Source organism: Molothrus aeneus, chromosome 4, assembly GCF_037042795.1.
Source record: "Molothrus aeneus isolate 106 chromosome 4, BPBGC_Maene_1.0, whole genome shotgun sequence".
NCBI classification, from domain to species: domain Eukaryota; kingdom Metazoa; phylum Chordata; class Aves; order Passeriformes; family Icteridae; genus Molothrus; species Molothrus aeneus.
Window position 1 is genome coordinate 2,036,908 of NC_089649.1, and position 21,145 is coordinate 2,058,052.

The 21,145-nt window shown below is 48.2% G+C and overlaps 1 protein-coding gene across 1 annotated transcript; it reads right to left on the reverse strand.

The window, feature by feature from the left end:
* Positions 1 to 881: 881 nt before the first annotated feature.
* Positions 882 to 21,026, reverse strand: CNOT6L (CCR4-NOT transcription complex subunit 6 like). The gene is made up of 12 exons (XM_066549391.1): positions 20,963 to 21,026; positions 8,065 to 8,186; positions 7,769 to 7,955; positions 7,313 to 7,398; positions 6,885 to 6,974; positions 6,038 to 6,106; positions 5,634 to 5,791; positions 5,110 to 5,264; positions 4,702 to 4,853; positions 3,757 to 3,981; positions 3,107 to 3,309; positions 882 to 3,000 (listed from the first exon to the last, which is right to left on the reverse strand). The coding sequence occupies exons 2-12, from the start codon at positions 8,174 to 8,176 to the stop codon at positions 2,788 to 2,790; spliced, it is 1,650 nt and encodes a 549-aa protein (XP_066405488.1). The 5' UTR covers positions 8,177 to 8,186; positions 20,963 to 21,026; the 3' UTR covers positions 882 to 2,787.
* Positions 21,027 to 21,145: the final 119 nt, after the last annotated feature.

Below are 21,145 nucleotides of genomic sequence, written 5' to 3' on the forward strand. Positions count from 1 at the left end.
ACCTTCAGCATTCCCACAGGGAGGGGTTGTGCCAAACCTGGATCTCGAGGTTTATGATCTCCACCTAAAATTATTTCTAATTGAAGTGAATTCTTGGCTGATGCTTGGCAGAGAGAATTAATATGTGAGTGGTTCCCACCAGGTTCTCTTGGGATCTGGGTCACCTTGGAACACCAAAGGGTGAGGAAGTGTGTGTGACCAAACTTGTGTAAGGCTCAATCTCCTTGCAGTGAAAGAAGGAAGCAGAAATATTCAGCTGCATTGTACAAAATTCTCTTTTTTTTATATATATGTATATATATACACACACAAACCCCCGTAATCGGACAGATTCACCAGATTGAGATTTTTTTAAAAAGTTGCTTGTAGAAGGGTGTTGGATTTTGTTTTCTCTGCTGGCTTTAGGCAGTGCTGTTGCTGGGGAGTGGACACCAGGCACTGTGTTTTGGGAAGTAAATGGAGGCAGTGAGCAGCAGGGAAGGGCTTGGAGCCTTTTTTCCAGGTATTGCCTGCAACATGCTGGGAACCGAGGCTGGGAAAAAAAGCACCATCCCCTCACTGCTCCTGCTGGGAAGGGAAAACCAGGAGGGAGCCACACAGGAGAGGCAGGCAAACATATGCATTGACTGAAACATGAACAAAACTCGTTTTTTTTGTGCAATGTCTGTTAAAAAACCATTTTTGTGTGTTAAAAACCATGCGGTGTGACTAGCGTAGGCAAGTGTAGCAGAGAAAATCCAGTGGAACGCCTTGGTGCAACGGAACACTTCCATGGCTAGAAACCCAAGGGAAATCCAGCTGGAGCAGCTTACAACGTTTGCCAAGGTTTGGGTTTTCCCATCCCCATCCTCTCCCACCCCCACACTACAAAACATTGGTGCTGGGTTTGGATTTTTATTACTAAATGGGCTCCTCTGCAGTTCATAGACAGTCACGGGCGAATCAGAAATTCCATTTTGTACAAACAGCTCCAAAAATATTGGGAGTGAAGTATGGTTAGGAAACACTGCTCACGCTGGGACCACCGTGCCTGGAGGAACAGGGGGACCAGAGCATCCCCCCCTCCCCAGAAAACATACAGCAGCTGAATACAGAAAGGTAATGTCCACAGAATTAAGTTTTTCATGCTATTCTACTTTCCAGTGCTCTCCAATCCATGTGCCATGGCCAGGTAGGGAATGCTGAGGTATATTCCAACAGAGATACCTGCAGCCAGAGGAAAATCCATCTCTGGAAAGGGATTTTTTCCCCCCCTTTTTGTTTGGTTTTGGGTTTTTTTTGTGGGGTTTTTTTTTTTTTTTGGTTGTTGTTTTGTTTTGTTTTGTTTAGTTTTGGTTCTGCACAAAGCAAGTGCTATGCAGGACTTTCCCCCAGCTCCCATTGCTTCCAATTGATCCCAGGCCATAGATGACACCCCCATTTTTTAGGCACTTTTCCAAGGGAGTTGTCACTTTGCTGAAACCATTTTTGCCTTCTGGCCCACTCCACCCCCTCCCTGGCTCCTAGTCAGAGTCAGGGAATAGTTTCTCCTCTAAGTCCAATTGATTTTTTTTTCCCCCCTATGGAAAATTTCTTGTGTATAAAATGACAAAGGAAATGTTTAATTAAAGAGGAACAGCCTGACTTGGCAGTTTTGCAAGACAGAAGATGGCTCTTTTGTATTTAAAACTAATTTCACAATTCAAATTGGACTTTTTTTTGAAGTATACGAATGAGACATAAATATAGGCTTATCAATCTGCTTAAAAATTTCATTCACATCATGGAAAATGCTTTTCATTTATTAAAAATATCACATTTGGAGACTAGAAACAGTAAAGTGCGTGAAAAGTTTCAAATAGAAATTCAAGAAAATCTTATAGCAGCAAAAAAGCAGAATAAAGAAAAACTTAAAAACACAGACACGACCTTTTCCTATCACTGTGCCTTTTTTTTTTAAACATTAAGCAGCCAAACAACTTGGTTTTTTTTGGTTTTTTTTTTTTTTCTCCAGAAAATTGCATCATGTTTAATGCCTCTTGAGGCACAAGGTTTTGAACTGGCCACCCAGAGCATTAAAAGGAAAGAAAACAAGGATTTCCAACACATCCAAAGAGCATTAACATTTGGGAAGGAACCAGCAGCTTTTTACTTCAGCCCTGACTGACAACAGCTCCCAAACAAATTGGAACCAGGAGGATACAGAGCTTGAATTTGATCACAGATACTTGGCTATCTTTGGTTTTCTGATAGTACTGAGATGAGGGGCAGGGCCATGCTGCCAATTGTTTATAGTCAGGTAATTAAGTGCTTTGCTAATGTGCAAAATTTATATTGGATGCAGAGTTGAGTCTCCATTTTGGATTGGAACAAACAGTATTTCTAACATTCTTCCTACAATACAAGCATCTCTAGTTTTGTTTTTCTTTCTCCTAAAAGGTTGGCTCAATTTGCCACGTTCTGGAAAAAAGCATTACCTTGAAATATGTTAAATGCAAGTTTTTTACATCTCTTTTGTCCATTTAGAAGTGCAGCTTCCTACTGAAAAGAAAAAGCCAGTTTAAAGTAAAATAAAAAAAAAACAAAACACAAACAAAAATTAAATTAAAAACCTGGAAAGGGGAATAATACTTTGGTTCCAGCCCTAGTGCCAAATGATACCGATATGCACCAAAATGTGCAAAAATCTCTTCTCAAACACGTAAGGAAAGGAGCTCGAAGAAGCAGCTGAAGGTTGGCCATACTTCACTCCTATCTAGAGGGATTTACAAGTGTACAGGTCCATGGGGTGGGTGGGAGCTGCACTCACTACCTGCGGGAGGGCAGGTGCACGCCGTTCACCAGCGGCAGCAGCGGCGGCTGCAGCTCCAGCTGCGTCAGCAGCGAGAAGTGGTCCGAGGGGATGTGCGGGTGCGGGCACCCTGTGATGTTGTTGTCCACCAGCCACTGAGGGTCCAAAGGGCCCAGCACTCCCAGCACGTTCATGTGAGTGTTGGAGTAGAAAATGTAGTCAATCACACCCTGCGGAAAGAGGGAGGGAGAGAGCGTGGTGAGGGCAGGACAGGGCCCACCCTCGTTAACCCCGGGGCAGCCGAGGTCAGGGAACCGAGCGGGAATCGGGGCTTACTTTGAAGTCAAAAGTGTAATTGGTGTAAGGCATCAGGTTGTTCTCGTAGGCGCTCTTGAGCTGGAAGCCGTGCGTGATCCTGCCCTCCGAGGCTCCGTTCTTGCCGTTGCCACTGAAGTTCATCAGACACTCGTTGTAACGCAGCTCCTTGAAGTCCTTGTGGTTGTCAGCTACGATGCCATTGCTCAGGTATTCCACTACACCTGTGGGCAAGGGGAAGGGTTTAGGGAGCTGCTTTGAAAAACAGCTTTGGGATATTAAAAACCAGAAGGCCACCAAGGCACCATGAGTTCAGAGTTAGCAAAGCAACCTAAACCCCTCTCCTTAGAAAGCTTTAATCAGGAACTCACTTTCCTACTTCTTATTGCTGCTTCAGGCATGGGTGTTTATGTAATGATTTATTTAAGATCTAACTGTGCCTTTCTACACTTTTGCAGGTGCAGCCAGCTCTCCTGAAGTGTCTAGCTGAGCATGAAGAGCAGGCGACTCAGTCGGAGGACTCACAGTCTCTTCAGCCAGATTTCCAAAGGCAGCAGTTCATCCATGCCTTCCCTGGGCAGTGCAAACAACCCCCTCACCTTCAGAGCAGAAAGCGGACCTGAACGTTCTAAGAAGGTAAGTTAAAAGTCAGGCCTAAAAGCCAGCCTTACCTGAGTCAGGCAGTGAGTTGAGATCCGCACACAGCACCAGAGGGATAGAGTTGGGATCTGCTGTTGGGCTACTGGGCCTGCTCGAGGCTTTCTCCAGGATGTTTTTCAGTTCTGAGACGAACATCATGGTCTGGATGAGTTTCACATCTGAGTATTCGGGGTCCCAGTGCATGTGGGCATTGGCCACAATGAGCAGCTGCTTGTCCACGTGAAGCGATTTCATACCTGGACAAACAATGTTAGCAGTGAGAGGTTCTGTGTTCCTGCTTGTTCATACTCGGGGTGTAGCTCCTCAGGGCTCAGACACAGCAGCAGGTGGGTGTGTTTTTGTTGCTTAAACCTGCTGAAATGCCTGTAAATAGCCCAGGGAGCTCCTTCCAGCCTCCTCTGAAGCCATGAAAACCCCAGCCATGGAGACAGAGCAGGATGACAGAGCCATGGAGACCAAGCAGCTACCTATGTTGGAATTGTCTGCTGCATCTAATCAAATTAATGAAAATGTGACAGTCAGTCAATCAAAAGAGAGGAAAAGATACCCGATAATCTCCCTCTTCCACATCAGTACATTAGCACTGACATCTAATCACTGGGGGAGGGTGGAAGGAGTCAATCCAAGGGAGGAAAAGAGAGTTGAAAATAGAAGTTGAACATTGTTGCCAACTACTGGTAAGAGCAAATGTGTGTAAACACAGTGACCTTGGGAAAGCTGAGCTGCTCAAGCAGAAAGTAACAGAGTAAGTAAGCAGGGATAGAAGCCTGAAAGGAGAAAAGCAAATGCTGGGCCTCTTGCTGTGAGCACAACAGACCATGTCATCTCTGCCTGTCTGAGCCACCCATGGGCTGTGTTTGGCTGCACTACCAATGGGAACAGCATGGATTACCTAGGAATAACTCGTGCCTGTCTCTGGAGCTGAGTAGCAGTGAGGACACCACAGTCATACTCACTTGCTCCAAATAATTCCTTGTGCACCTCCAACACCACGGCGACCCCGATGTTGTCCTTGGTCATCACTCTGTTCAACATGGCTTCTGAGCCCTCCGAGTTGGCCATGGCCACCTGGTTGAACTCCACCGTGTGCTTCTGCACCAGAGTGAACCTGGGCAAGGAGGGGAGAAGCACAGTGAGCAACTGTGACACAGTCCCTGTGGCAGTGTCCCCATCTGAAAACCATCCCTATCTGCTCCCACAGGCTCCCTCTCTTCCAAACCACCGGACACAACCTGAGAGCTGCATTTTTCTTTTGCAGTGAAAACTCTGAGAGGCAGCTCAGGCTTTGGGAAGCTTCCATCCTAATGACTGGGAGCTGTTCTGAGGTTTAAGTGTGAATTTTGGAAGCTGCTGCTGCCCCTTACTTTTCTGTTTTGAAGAATATGGCGCAGCCATCCACATGCTTTTTCTCCTGCTCCGACATGATTTTGGCACGTGACTTTGGAGAAAAGAATCCGTCGTATCCCCGTTCTTTCAGGGCTGGCAGGAAAAGGGTGAAGTATTGCTCCGTTTCTACTTCCTGCAATTGTACACAAACACCTCAGGCTAAAGAAGTGAAGGAAACCCTTCCTTGTTACTGCCCAGGCTTGCAGGCAGAAAAGCTGCACAATCCATGTCCCTTCCTAGACCAGTGGCCTGCTGGGAATGGATGTGCATTCCTGCATTTCCTGGAATCCCTCCCACAGGCAAAGTGCGAGGTGTATTTTGGATAGCAGCAGACCACACCTGGTGTGTTTTACACTGGAATATGGATATACAGCTTGCATTGGGAAGACCTGGAATTTGCTATCGAGCAGGTGACTATGGTGCTCCCAAGGGAACATTTAATCCTAAAGGTGGAGGTTCATGTTTGCTGTTTCTGATGGAAAATGCAGTTATGTTTTACTACCTGAAGACTGATGATGTCTGCATCACAGTTGACGATTTCTTCCATGATTCCCTTTTTCCTGTACTCCCAATTGAGTGCCCAGGACGGGCAGTAGCCATAGAGCTGCCGGGTGGCGTATTTATCACACAACACATTGTAACACATGACTGTAAATGAAGCTGCAAGGAGAGAGAGAGAAAAGGAAAGGTTGTCAGCCTCTGGAGATTGTCTCTTTGGCTTGGACAAAGCCCCACGTGGAAAAGAAATGCCCGGCATCCCATTCAAATGGCAAAAATGGTATTTACAGCACAGCCATATGGTAATTTTTCTAGTACAAATGAACAAATTGCTGTTTTCACTCTGATCCAGGAAAATTAAGCCCAAGGTAAGTTTCCCAGTGTGTCACCTTGTGAACACAGATTTACCTGAGGGCAGAATTTGGTCTCGTTCTTTTAAAGTAATCCATGGCCTTGGAGGCAGCTGCTCTGGGTGAACTGCAAAAAATTAAACCAGTGATTAATTCAGAGTTTCTATTTGTAAGTTACAGTTCCTAAGTCAAAGTGATGACTGAACAATAATGTGTTTTGCATCCCCAACTCCCTGAGTCTTCAGGGGAGGCAAAAATCAAAAAATCATTTAAATGAATAGCTCTAGTAAGAGAAAAAATGTCATTTGTAAGATTGGTGACTATTTCTGTCTCTTCTTCTCAGATTTAGAAGCACCACCGAAATGCTCCTGCACATTGAATAATCTGCTGAAGAAGGAGGGTAAATTCTGGCATGGTTCAGCCATCCCTTCTCCAAGAACCTTGCCCTGCATCCATCATTCCTGCAGTGCCTGAACCTGGGAGACATCAAGTGGCAAAGCAGAAGGCTCAGTTACAGAACCACAAAGCAGGACTCAGGTCAGGTACATGTTCTTAATGGCTTCCATGTTTCTTGGGCTAAATTTGACATTCTGCTTGCATTCAAATGATTATTTCTGGTGGGGAGAACCAAAATGGCTTCAGCAAGGCAGACTTTGCCCTTGGCTGGTAATTGAAGGGTTTCAAACAGAACAGAGACATCGTTTGGCTGTAACACAGGAGACCCTTAGACACTACAATCAGCCTCTTCCACTGGGGGTGAGGGTGTGTTTTGGGATATGACTGGAGCCACCTGACAAAAACACTGTGTCAGGGAAGGAATAGTCTCCCTGCAGTGGTTCAGAGTCTTGTTTTAACAGCAAATGCTACTTTTAAATCCTTTTTGCACCAGATCCCTCGGGCTGTACCTGCTAGATTGTCAAGCATGTAGTTCAGTAGCTTTCGGGTTCCGTCTGGATCCTGGTAGAGGCTGAGAATATCTTGGGATAAAGGATTGCCTGTCAACAGCACAAAACAACAGCAGGGGGATCAGCTGCCTGCCTTTCTTGAGGCTTTCCACCCAAAGAAAATCTCCCAGAATGAGAACAGACAAATTAACTCAGCAGGTTGAAGGGTTTATTTCCCTGACTGCAGATTTGAAATGAGCTCCTAAGGAAGTTTAGCAGCATTAAGAAAGAGGAGCATTGTCCTCCCAACTCCCTGGTCATTTTTGCTACCAACTTAATGCTTAAAATAACCTGTAAGAAAACCTTGAGGTAACAGAGGAAGGTTTTGAGGCCAGCCCCCCTCAGGATTCCCAAGAACTCGTAGGAATATCGAATTGGGAAGAGCTTACCTTTCAAACCCAGGGTTTGCAGCTGGAAGAGCCGTCCAAGTTCATAAGGCAAAACCCGTAACAGATTGTTATTTAAAAGCAATTCCCTGCAGCAAATGCAAAAACACTCTGGGTGAGGATTACTGCAAAACAAACTCCTAAGTGCTGTACACTGCTCGTCCTCAAAGAGAACACTTTTCACCCTGAATTTTATTATGGAAAGATATGCCAATCTTCCCATGTCAAAGATTCATTGGGGGGGAAAAGCCACAAAGCCCAAGATGCAACCAGGGATGGAAACAGTCACATATCAACAATCAGTGAACCCAAAAGTAATTATTAGAACCAAAGCTCTGCACTAGCCTGGAGTTTTTCAGGATTATATGAAATAACAGGCACAGGAAACAAACTGAAACTCTCGGTCCCAATCCCACACCAGAGATTTGCTGGGAAGTGAACCAGAATAATTCCCCTCACCTGAGAGACACCATGTTTCCTAGTTCTGCTGGTAAACTTCTGAGTTTGTTGGATGACAGATCCAGGTAAACCAGATTGTGAAGCTTGGCAATATCAGGTGGAATGCGAGTAAGGTTGTTGTCATTGAGGTGCAGAGCAGTCAGGTGTGTCAGCGACCACAGCGATGTGCTTAAGCTCCGCACTCTCCCTGGAAGAGCAAAGCAAAGAGCTTAAACACCTCTTCAGTCTGGACCCCCTCTGGATCTGGAGTGGCCTGGGCACCAGCTGTGCTGGAATTTAAACCCCAACCAACTCACCCGAGATCTCTAGTTCAGCCCAGTGCGACTTCTTCCCGTTGGCCACCTCTTCCGCCGACATGATGGTGTAAATTCTGCGAGGATCTGGAGGATCATATTTTTCCTTTGGCATCCCTGTTAGTCTGAAACACCATCACAACTGTTACTGCACAGCATTCCTTCCTTTCTGTCCTGCCATGAGCTGACCTTTCCCAGGATAGCCTGCAACACCACAGGGTTTATGCACAATACCAGAGTTTATACCAGTTTACCAATAGCAATAGTAAATACCAGAGTTTATGCACAATAACCGTGGGGCTGCCAAGCAGTGCTCACACCTGGGCAGAATTCCAGGATGGAGAAGAGCATTTCATCCTAGGAAGTTGGGGTTTCTGCAGTCACCTGCTGGGTTTCCCAGTTTATCCCCCATAACCCACAGAGTTTTTTGCTGTGTGCAGAGCCTGCAGACAAGATCAGAAGCATTCTGCTGTTCCTGGATTGCTCCCTCCTGTAGCTTCCACAGGGAACCAAGGATTGAAGGGAAGGCTCTTAACTTCAGCTTACAAAGTCCCACTTCTCCACTGCACTGCACTCTAGTTCACTGCTCGAAATTGCAGTCTGAGGGGGAATTAGCTCAATTTTCCCATTAACTCTCCAGCTTTTGTGTTCTGTGCTTTTTCATCCTCGGGACCAGTGAAGACCTTTGTATTCCTAATGGCCCAGGAGCCACAAAAAGACCTCAGGTAAAGCTCTCATTTAGCTGTTCTGGGGCACAAAGGGCTCCAGCCCAGTGCAAAATGTGAATATCAGAAGCCTAAGGAAGAGCCTGGGCACGCCAAATTCATCCAACTGTCCTGACTGTCAGACAGGAGTTCTGATGTCCCATTTAAGAACCATCCACTTGCCAGGGGACACAGGGAGAGGTTTTATTCCATGCCTCCCTACGCTGTTGTGCTGAGCAGGACTCTGTGTGTGATTTAAAAACACCAGTTTGCTGTTGGCTGACCTTTTCCTCCCGAGACACACAAAATCCACGAGCCTTGATTTCATACAATTCCAAAGCAGCTGCTCCAGAGGATGCAGCTCTTCCCTCATACAGACTCTCCTCCAGCCAGCTGCAGTAGCTGTGAAGCTCTTCAAACAGCTCCAACTTGAATCTGAGGTAACAAGCTGAGGATTCTGTTCAACAAGTCCAGCTAACCCAAGATGCCACTTTTCCTCTCTGGGGTTCAAGTCCTGCAGTGTTCTCCAGCTGATGCTGACAGCCAGACCAGTGTTCTGGCACGGGGCAGGAGCTGGCAGGGCTGTCCCCTGCCAAGGGTCTCACTTACAGGGCTGCTGCTTCCTTCCCTGACCAGGGCCCAAGGGAACTGCAGGGTCATATGTGAGCCCCACATCTATTTATAGCCCCCTGTGATGTCCAGGTGAAGTCACACGGCCAGCAGAGCTATGGGATAAGAGGATTCTGTGCTCACACTGCCTGGCACGGGGCCATGAAGGGAACCAGTTACTTAAGCACAAGGGATTACACCTGGAATCCTTCTATCTTTGCTCCAGAACCCCAAAATCACAACAGCCTTTCACCCCCCCACATGAGCAGGCTACGCTTTGGGATGCCAAATCTCTGGTGCTTGCATTTTGCTGGATTTATCTTTGCTCTCCAACTGCTGGTGTGAAAGTGGGGAGCACTCAAACAGACTCCTCGCAGCCACAAGAGCCCTATTCCACCTGCCCTTGCTGCTTCATCTGTCAGATCTCAAACTGATCTGTATCTCTACGGCACCTGGACCCAAGACACGGAAAACTTTGCTGTCCAAACCCAGGATTTGGGTGAGTGCTCTGTGATGAAGTCCTTAAAACCATGGTGCTGAGACCACCACCTGAGCCACCCCCTGCCCATCCACACCAGCCCAGAGATGCCTACTGACACCATCTGAAAGCTCCAGGAGTGCTCCCTGGCAGGGCACCCAAAGAAATGATGTTGAAATACAGAAGTGCTCTGCCATTGCAGAGCGATGTGTGGCCATCAGGGGCCTGCAGAGGAGTGAGCCCTGAGCTGGGAGGCAAAGGACATCACATTTTTCAGCTGTTAGTCACTTGAATATTGCTTTGAAATCGTGGTGAGTCAAACAGGCAGCAGTGTCATTGCCACAGTTACAGAAAGGGGAAAACAAACCTAAATCAAATGCACTTTTTTCTCCTCCTTCTTCATCACAGCAACATTGAGCAAGACTTGAAAGTCACCATGTGTAATTTTGTTCTTAGGCAAAAAATGGATTCTGCCCAACTCCTGCCATTCCTATCTCCCACTCTGCTTGTCCTGGAACTGAAACAATATCCAGAAATCCCAACCTGGTTTTGCTCAGTCTTCAGGGAGCTGCACTGAGTTCCCTGGATCTGTTAACTCCAAAATCCAATGTGCATCAGTGCAAATTTTGGCAGGCCTTTCTCCTAAAGGCTCCCCTTGGAAAACTTCTGAAGCTACTAAAACTTGCTCTCTGCTACTGATCCAGCCCCGATTTTGTGTAAATTAAACACAGAATCTCTTCCTCATTTTGTGTAAATTACAGAAAACCTGGAGATGAGGACATCAGTGCATTAGTAAGAACAATATTTATAAACTCTGGGGGTTCCTAATGGAACTCTGTGGGTCCGAAAAAACCCAGAGGGGACTGGCAGAGCAAGATTATTCAGTTGCAACCCTAAGTGTGGTCCTGGGTGAGCCTAAGCTGCTCTCTGAGGTGGATATAAAAAGGGCCAGGGGCAGGTACTGTGTTCCCACCAGTAGGTCTGTGCCTGCCTTTTCCTTGGACTTTTGGGGTTTTATGCTGTTTTATTTGCTGGGCTGTTTTTTAATGTATGTATGAGGCAGGCATGCAAATGACTATCATTTAATGTCTGGAGAAAAGAAATGAGTACTGGAACACTACTGAAGGTGTGAGGAGTGTCAGAGAGCAAAGGCTGAGTTACTGGGTTGCAGCAGAGGCTTTAATATGAAGAAATGTTTATTGGGCAGCAAACAACAGGAACTTCTGGGTTTCAGACACACAGTCCCTTCCCCAAAGGGTGCAGAAGATGCATTTGTTAAATTACAGTGCCCATAAGGTGTTTTGTTCAAGTTGTTTGATACCTCAGTGCCTAAGAGAGGAGGCAAGTGGAGAAAGAGCTGTGCCTGCCTCCTGCTGCAGCCCTGTGTTCATGGATGCTGGGCACAGCTCCACCCTCACCTGCAGCCCAGTGACATCCTTTGTGACTCCTTCCTTTTTCCCCCAGCCTCTGTACATGGGTGAGTCAAGCTGCCAAAGCATTTTGGAAGCAATCCAGCAGGCAGGCCTGAGTGGCTCTTCCTTCCTGTGAGCACAGCTGAGTGTCCATGCCCTCCCATCTGCTGAGTGTCCATGCCCTCCCATCTGCTGATCCCTCCCAGCAATGAGCCACGCTGTCGGCTGGCAGGCGTGCACGTGTGTACACACACATTGTCCAAGGCTGGGCAGCTGGGCTGGAAGCTGGGAACAGCACCCTTTGGATCTCTTCATCCCCATGGCCATTTTTGTGCTTGGGAATCAGGCCTGAGTGGCTGCAAAGGCTGCTTGTCTGCACTGCTCTGCTTTTAGGGGAGTGTGACCAAAGTCTCCCCATTTTGGCCTCCCCAAGGAGAAGAGAAGCACAGCCAATACCACAAACACAAAAACTGGATTTCCTCCTCTCTGGGGCAGGAAAACCAGGTGATTGTTCAAGGGTATGGGAAGCGGATTCAAAGAGACCTGCCAATACTGGGGTATGTACAGATGTGTCAGCTTAAGGTAAACTATTTGCTATATCCCTATATACAGCACCTAGTGTGTATAAATCAGCAAGAAAATATGGGAGAATGGGGAATTCTCATGGTCTTTGGTGTGGATCTGAGCTTTTGTCATGGTGCTTTCCTGCAGGACTGTGTCCAACCATCTCTGTGTACACTGCCTCTCCCAGGAATTCAAAGAGCACCCTGAGTCTGCCCTCCTAGGTACCGTGTCTTTCCAGCTCCTTAATCCAAATACCCTGACTGGGGATAGAGATTAGCAGGGAATCAAATGTAAATGCCTCATCATGTTTTTTTTAATTGTAAAAACCCAAACAATTAAAAAAAACATGTTTGAGGAGATCTGAAAGAATCCCTGAAGGAAATGTGACACAGAGCACAAGGAAATTCAAGTTGAGACTAGGGAAAGGTAAGAGGTAAGCAGGAACCTGCAGCTGGCAGTAAATTTAGTGGTGCTGAGGTCCTAGGGGGTTCCCAGGTTATCCCTCTGAGCCCAGAGAAGCACAGACAAGTCATAGAAGCAAACAGCAAAAGCCAAGGGGAGGAGTGGGAAGGGAGGGAACAAGCCGTATTTGATTAATTCCAGAGCCAACTGGCACTCACTTGATGGAAATGCTAATTGTCCCACTGACATACACCCACTAGTTATTCCCCTCATCTCCTCTAAATGAAGCAGTCTTTTCTTAAATCACAGGTAACACAAGCACATCCAGGTTTCCACCCTTCCTTTTTCTCCATGTCACACCCCCACTTACAGGACTAGCTGAACTATTTACTGCATGGAAATCCTACACAGCATTACACAGCTGTTTTTTATTGCTGTGCTTGGTTAAGAGTCAGTCCTCCCTCCAAAGGAACAGTTCCTCCCTGTTGGAAGCAGCCTGTTACTCTCAGGGTGTGCATGACAACTCCTTGAACACACATCAGATCTGCAGGTGCCTTTTACACTTGGTGCTTCCAGAGCAGCTCTTGGAGCAAGCACAGGGCAGGCTGCTCCCCAAAATAAGGCTCTGCTTACCAGAAATGCATGCAAGGGGCCACTGTAGGGCAAGAAGTGTTCCCAGCAGCCAGCCTGTAAATAAATGTCATCAGAAGCCCCCAAAGGGCTGCTTTAAGCAGTGTGCTTGTTTATTTACACAACTATCTTGCACTGTTTCAGAGAAATGACCCATTTGCAATGTTGCTCCATCCCCTGGGGAGTGCCGGGCTTCTAATGAGATCCAGGACAGAGTGGCTTAAAGGATTAGGAGCTGAAGTCACCAGGAGTCTGGGGAAGGAAGAAGCCAGTGCTGGATCAAGACAAAACACCATCCTGGGCTGTGGGCATGGCAGAGAAGCAGCCAAGGATGGCTGCAGCTCAAAGCAGGAGGTTTTCCTGGGACTGGGGAGACAGAAAACCCCAAAGAGCACGAGCACAGTGAGCTGGCAGTGCCTGGTGTGCCAGTGTCCCTCTGAGCCAGGAGGGGAAGGCTGCTCTACTGACAAGGCTGATCTGACACCCATGCAGTCACTCAAAATGATACAGAGCCTGCTCAGGCTGTGCTGAGAGCCAGCACTGTGCCTCACTCAACTCCTCAGGATCAATACCTGGAGAGGAGTCAGCTATTGACCTGGGTTTTGAGCAAAACTCCACAGGAATTATGAATCCATGCACACTGAGGTCTTCTCAATGAACCAAGCTTAAAATACAGCTGGAATCATCAATACCCTTTCATCCTTCAAAGCAAAGTTTGCGCTAGGAGAAAAGGAATGACATTATTTCCACGGCCAAGGTGTCATCTTCCCTTTTCAGTGGGAGACTACCAGCACTTCCACAAAATAAGCAAAGCCCAGCAACACTTCAGTTACTCTCCCTCAACAATCCAAAGAAAATGTGCCACCAAAAAAACTCAATTCAAACAGCTTTAGGGTTACAAGGCTTGCCTTGTTAAACCACAGGTAAGTCTGGATGAGTCAAAGCTCAAGATTTTAAAAGGAAGGAGCAGAAAAAGGGAAAAAAAAGCCAAAGGAAAAAGCACACACTGATAGTGGAAACTGTTTTGCAATCACTGGCACAATAAATGAGCCTTTTCAGACTGAACAGGCCCCAGGATGCTGCACAGTGCTCAGAGTAGCTGGGCTTGTATGCTCAGAGAAGAGAGAAGGGATCTGTTAAACCCCCACCCCCCCAGTTTATAGGAATAAACCCTCTTCTCCAGAGGGTGTGTTTAAATGTACTTTGCATTTTTTAAAAAAGTTTGCCTAACAGCCTGAACAAAGCATATTATTTGAATATTGAAAGATAGTGCTTCTGTATCTGATTATCCCAGTCTTTCCCATGAGCATTTCCAACTTAAACTTCCAACCAGAATCCCACACTGGTTTGGGTTGGAAGGGACCTTTAAGCTCATCCAGTTCCACCTCTGCCATGGGCAGGGACACCTTCCACTGTCCCAGGCTGCTCCAGGCCCTGTCCAGCCTGGTCTTGGGCACTGCCAGGGATCCAGGGGCAGGCACAGCTTCCCTGGGTAACCTGCTCCTCAGCTTGTGGGGGCTCTGTTCAGCCATATTAAGGGATTTCACCTAAAGCCAGGGAATACCTTTGGCAAGTTTCGCTGTAGTTTTTCAAACAGGTTGGTTTTCTGGCATTTCTTAACATACTGGCAGGTGAGAGGTTAATTACAGAGCTCTCTGAAAGGAAGCTGAAGAAGACAAATGCAGTCCAAGGCCTGGTGCTACCTCCCCTGCTGTACAGAAGTGGAGAGTAAAGGAAGAGCACAGACACAGTGGGTAGGTCAGGAGGCAGGTAAGGATTCAGGAATGCTGGAGCCTTGTTGACAGCCTGAGGTTTTCAAGCAGGTAATTTTCCAGGCAGAAAATACTTGTGAGTTATGATCATCTCCCCACGTCCAGGGTTGTTTTGTTCAGACCTGCAGCTGCCATGAAATAAATGGCCAATGACTTAAAACTGAATTATTCCCCCTTTACCTGCACAGGAAGCACCTGGGGGTTCCTAGAGCAGGCAGAAAAACACCTAGTCTCAAACCTCCTGGTCTGTCCACAGGTCTCAAAATACCCCATAGATGTGCTTCTCTCATGCACTCCAAACATTCCTAGTTCTCTGGTGCACTCCACTGCTTCCCTGTCTTTTGCTCCAGACTGAGGAGGAGGAGGGGGAAGAGGCTCCTTGCACAGGTACAAACATGTCCCTGGAGACTGACCTGTTCCCAGTGGCAAGATGTGACTTGGATGGAGGAAAAAAAAAAGGTAAGCCCAGCTCTTCCTGGCACCTGGGAATGTTCTGGTATGTGAGAAGTCATCTGGCCCTGCTTTCCTTTTGCTTTCTTAACCTTCCAGAACAAAAAGGGATTCAAGGAAAGGCGTTCACAAGTGGGAATTTTGCCTGGGCAGCCGTTCATCCTGTGCTAGCTCCTTCCCACTGCCAGGGCCAGTTGTAAATTAATGCAACACAAGAAGTAGAAATTGAATTTTGAGCTATAGGGGAAGCAGGAAGAGCAAAGGATATTCTCCACATGTCGAGGCTGACTCAGGATAAAGGACTTTTTTTTGGTCTCATACACCCCCCTTGTGATCTCACACAGGATGGGGATACCCAGCAAAGTATACAAAGTATGCTTTCTGCTTTCCCCCTTTCTCAGTTTTCCTGGGAGCATCCTATGGAGAAAAAAGAGCTACAAATCTGCAGAAGGAAGGCTTCAGCCCTCTCTTTAGATGGTCCATAATCCAGAGCCTTTTGAAAGTGCCTTTAGATTGATTTCTTAGGAAGGGAAAAAAAAAAACAAACCAAAACTAATTTGTGATTAGAAGGCACAAAGATGTTCACTCAGATGGAAGCATTCCTGAAAAGCAAGGGGAAAACCACCAAAAGCAATTCATTGAGCTGCCCTAAAGGGTAAACAGCAAACTTGAACACCAGCCACAAATCCTGATTATTATTAACAGCTTGACCAAAAGCTTATGGGTTTTGTACTTTCTTTTGTACTCCTGGAATCTGATGAACTTAAAAAAAATGTGTTTGACACCAGAGCAAGGAGGAGGCTGCCTCTGCAGCAACACAAGGCTAAACATTCCTCCCTCTCCTGCAGCCTGACGAGCTGCCTCAGCCCAGGAACTTTTTCTGCCTTTAAAAAATCATGTAAAATGTTTAATTGGGCCTTCACTTCCAGGCCATTGGAAGCAGCAGTGTGGAGAGCTGTTGACCTGGAGAGCTGATTGTGGAAGGGCCAGGATCAAGGAGCTTTGCTTTGCATTCCTGTTCCCAACACAGCCTCTGCAGAGTACAGGTGGGTGCAGAACCTGGGAAGGGGAAAGGCCCACGGGACAAGAGCTGCCTCCATAAAAATTCCTGCTGCTTCTGGCTGGGGGCACAAGAGGTTTCTCTTTATGCTTTGTTTAGGGTGTAAGGAATAATCCAAATTCAAATCAACAGGGATGGTGGCAGGGTGTTCTGAAGGATTTGTCTCTTCATGTCTGAAATTTCCCAACCCTCCAGCTGCAAGTGGGGGAACCCAAAACCAAACTCCTGCTAAAGGGAAAATTTTAATTTAGAACATGCACTTACACCCCAGCCTTCATAGCCTGCAAATCTGCATTTGGCGTCTCACAGCCCTTTTATTCACATTTCTTCTATCTTTCTCAGAAAAACTACCAAGCTCCTCCCCAGCCAGGCAAGCAGAATAGGGAAGACAGCACACCCCACCCAGGTGAATGCTGAGCATAAATGGTGCTGTGCAGTCCTAAACAGCACTAATGACTGCCCTCAGGAAATGCCAGAGCAGGGGTGAGCACACACCACCTACAAACTGTAGTTAAATTACTCCCAACAGCTCACTGGGCTTCTCTTCTCTCCCCTGGTGTGGGTATAGCTCCCAAAACCCCTGTGCTGGCTCACTGCACCTGACTTGGAGCTACAATTGCTTGGAGCTGCTTTTTGTTGGTCCTGGAGCATTTTTCTAAGTGCTGGTTGAACATCTCCCCCTCTAAGGGATAAAATGTGTTCCTCGTAAGACAGGACACAGAGCACTTCTGCCTGTCTTCAATTCTGTTTGCCATGACCACCTGCCCAGTTGCTTCCTGGTGGCAGCTGAACACTCCTAAAGCTACATCTCTGTAAGGAGATGTCCAAGAGACTGCAAAAATTGTTCTCCTAAACAGGATTGCAGGAAGATTTTCTTCCAGTGCTCCCTTTTACTCAGAGTAACTTCAGTTTGGTTTTTGTTTTGGGCGGAGTGTAGATTTTTTTTTTCTCCTTTTCAACTTGGAGAGAGGAATTTTCTCCCAAATAGCAGCCCCCCAGTCGGGCTCAGCACCTTGCCATTGGAGGTGGGTGTCACGTAGCCCTTTTGTGAATTTACTGAGCTGCCAGCAGAGCCAGTCAGCAAGTTCAGCTAAAGGCCTTCCACGGTGCTCTCCTCATCCAGCCCCGAGATCTGAAGGCACAAATGGGACCAGAAAATCCTGCGCATGTCAAGTTCTTTTTGCCCTTTCCTGCCAGACACTTCAGTTTACTTTAATTTGAACTTTTTGGGGTGGTCTTGTAGTGGGAAGTTTGATGACAGCCCCGAGGTGCACAAAAGACAGGAAAGGAGAGCAGCAGAATTCCAGAAATATTGTCACCACCTAGGGATCTTGATAAATAAACCTCCTTTTTTTGTTGTTTTTTGTTTTTAAATCATTACAGGTGAGATGGAGAAACTGCACAGACAAATCACTGGAAACCCAAAGAATTAATCAGAAGGTGAGATTACACCACACTGTCACTGTAACAAGCACCCAAGCCTTGATTACAGCCTGCCATCAAGAGAACCACAGAATCTGGACAAAAAAAAATATTACAAGAGGCTTAGCATTTAATGCTCTAAAGCACAAAATCCGCAGCAAATCCTCCTGAATCTAAATATGCCTAAGACATATTTTAACTTATTTTTTTAAAGTTTTCACAAATGCCATCTTATGCTCCCAAAAAACTAAGCTCCACTGTTACTTTTGCTTTCTCAGTAGTCTGCAAATCAGGTTACAGTCCCATGCCTCGAGTGCCCTTTTGGCACTCCCCAAACCTCTTTCCACTAAACAGTAAGCAAGTAAAAAGTAAGCACTTATTTGGATTTATCTCCCCTTTTAAGCCCAAGTAACCCACAAGTGTCCAGCAGATTAGAGCTGATAAAAGCAGAATTTTTGGGGGTGATTCAAGAAAGTTTGCCTGGAAATTATGCAAGTTACTGATGGATAATTTTATCACCTAAAACCTTTGGGAGGGTTTTAATAAGAAGAAACACATCCCTCCATATGTGCACATTGGCTCAAACAAAAAAGCCAGTGGCTGCTGTGATCTACCTAACTCTAAGTTTTAATTCTTGGTGGTTTAGATTTAAATTAAGTAGAGGCTTACCCAGTGTGGAAATTAATTAATTTTTCTCCACTGGTGCTTTTTCATTCTCCTAATAGAGTCCACACACATACCTTGGGATTGCTTTCTGGCTTTTTTTCTCCCCGGACTGGTGTGAAAGCTAAACTTGGTCAAAACCACGGCTGTTAATGGGAAAAAACAAAATGCTCCTAGTTTCTCCCACAGAATGGAAGTTTTATCCCGTGGAAAGAGAACAGCCAATAAGAGAGTTCCCACTGCAAATGTGATGGGGCTCCTACAGATTCTGGATGGGAAGAGGATGGTAAATACACCTGGAGCAGCCTTCCATTTCTCTTTCCTTCCTAGGCAGGCAGATCCATGCCAGAGCAGCTCCATCCCTGGAAGGAGCAGTGCTCCCAGGGCTGGGGAGAAGCACCCTCGAGGCAAGGCAAACAAGCTCTATCAGTGAGAGTGCACTTGTGCAGATAACTATGCTCCTCCTGCAGCTGGGCTGCTGCTGGCACAGCTCTGGCAGTCACGGGTCACACTCCGGCACGGCACACACAGAGCTGTGCCAGCAGGAGCTCGTCCTGCTGGGTGGGAAACTCCACAGCCACTGCAAAGTTCTGCCTTCTCCATGCTGCAGCCAGGGTGAGTTTGTCCAGAAGGCTGCTGGTGGGGAGTCTCAGACCTGACACATTAGGGACTGGCCCTCCAAGGGTGCCACAAAACTAAACTTTGCACAGGAACACCTATGGGCTGCTTACACTGAGTTTTGTCCTTCAGTTAAATGCACAAATGAAAGGAGAAAGAGTCCCTGTAGGAAGAGATAAAACGGAATAAATTAAATCGTGCTGTACTTCAGCACTCAGAGCAGCCCCCGCTTTTAATAGTAAGAAGGGAAGAAAACTGAAAGTGTTTAGCAGGGTTTGTTTAGCAGACAGCAGAGCACTGCAGAATTTCCACTGCTCTGTGAAATCCTACAGGCACACTGCAATGGGGCTTTTGGAGTCACCTCCAGTCACCTCGGGAGGAGATTTGGTGTCTGGGCTGGAGCTCAAACACAAGTTGTGTTGTGTTTGACACGATCCTGCAGGTTGGATCACTGTTCCAGAGCACGGAGCAGTGAGGTGCCAGCAGTGCACGCTATCCATCTGCTCCAGAGCCAAATTCTGCAGTCAGGCTGGAAACACCTCCCTTGGTGGGCAGGGAGCAGGGCTCCATTCAGGACACCAGGTCAGGCTGTGGCACAAAGCAAAATTCAGTGTCCTGCCAGCCTGGATCTGCTGGGAGGCACCACAGCCATGTCCATGGATGCTGCCCTCCGGGACAGGGAGTGTGGCAGGACCATTTCCCCGTTTTTCACAGAAATGAAATCCCTGGCAGGCCGTGCTCTGCCTTCACCAGAGCTCTCTGGCCCTCCAAACCGGGATACAGGATGATACAATGATTCTAGGAATTCCCTGGGTTGTGAGGAATAACGTGCAATTTTTTTTTTCTTTTTAAAAATAAGCACGTTGCCATAATTTTCATTATCAGCCATGTCTACACACCATGAACAACTCCTGGGTGGGTGTTTGCCCTCTGGGTTAGCTCTGAGTTTTGTGGGGGAGCGTCACATTTTAATTGTAAAAAATTCCCTGCTTAACCAAGGCCGTGTAAAATCTTTATCAGCACGGCAACTCAGGAGAAGTTGTACCTCCCCAAAACAAATACTCAGCCAATTCAAAGTTTCCAAAAGGGCCTGATAAAAGCCACTGGTCTAAAGATTTCCAGAAGGTCAGATAAAATGTGGCATGGCTGGGAGCAACAGAGCCCTCCACCACCACATTGAGCAGGAGCACTTCAGTTTAACAAGGGAGCCCCAGACTGGAACCGAACGTTCAAGTGCGTGCTTTCATTTGCGAGCACCACGCCTGGGCTGGCAGCCCAGGTTTTACTGCAGGTGACACTCCTGTCACCCTCCTCCTCCCACGGAACTGCTGCGGACCACGGGGAAAAGGTGGCGAGACCAGCATCTCCCCAAAACACCCTAAGCCCTAAAGTACCCTCACCCCAAAGACACCGTCACCCCAAACACGCTGGCGGTCACCCACAGTGCCAGGCCGAGATGCCATCACGGCACGTGGTGGGGATTGGGGCCAAGCCTTGGCCCCGTGGCCGGGATTCGCTCCACGGCCACGCACCACCCTCCAGCCCCGGTCTCCTCATGGCTGGGATTAGTCCCGGGGCTGAGGTTCACCTCCAGGCTGGGATTCACCCCATAGCTGGGGCTCACCCCATGGCCGGGATTCACCCCATGGCCGGGATTCACCCCATAGCTGGGGCTCACCCCATGGCCGGGGTTTACCCCGTGGCTGGGGCTCATCCCACGGCCGGGATCTGCCCCACGGCTGGGGTTCGTCCCACGGCTGGGGCTCACCTCACGGCCAGGGTTCACACCGGGGCCCGGCTTCACCCCACGACCGGGATTTGCCCCAGGGCCACGGCTCACCCCACGGCCGGGATCCGTCCCCCCGTGCCGGGAATCGGCCCCACGAGTACGGCTCTCCCCACGGCCGCCCCCCGCGGCTCCGAGGCGACCGCGGCATCCCCTCGGGCAGCTCCGGCTCCGGCCGCAGCGCGGCCGCGGCCTCCGGGGCTGCTCGGCGGTGCCGATCGCCATCTCCCCGCGGCGGGGGCTGCGCCCGCACCCCCCGCACCCGCGGCCTGGCCGCGCCGCTGCCAGCGGGGCCCGACATGGCGGCGGGGCCGCTCCCGCCCGCTCTCACCTGCATGCGGCGCGGCGGGGCGGCGGGGCCGGCGGCGGCGCGGCGGGGCGGGCGCACACGACATGCGGGCGGCGGCCCGCGGGCAGCGGGGACGGAGCCGCGGGGCCCGGGCGGCAGCGGCGGAGGCGAGGAGGAGGAAGGAGAGGAGGAGGAGCGGCGGCCGGGCCGCGCAGGGCGGAGGAG

Coding starts and splice junctions, on each gene's coding strand:
- CNOT6L (XM_066549391.1), bottom strand. CDS start 8,176: ATGCCAAAGGAAAAATATGATCCTCCAGATCCTCGCAGAATTTACACC. Junction 5,265..5,633: donor CAGACATCATCAGTCTTCAG/GTAGTAAAACAT, acceptor GTACAATTGCAG/GAAGTAGAAACGGAGCAATA. Junction 3,001..3,106: donor ATTACACTTTTGACTTCAAA/GTAAGCCCCGAT, acceptor CTCTTTCCGCAG/GGTGTGATTGACTACATTTT.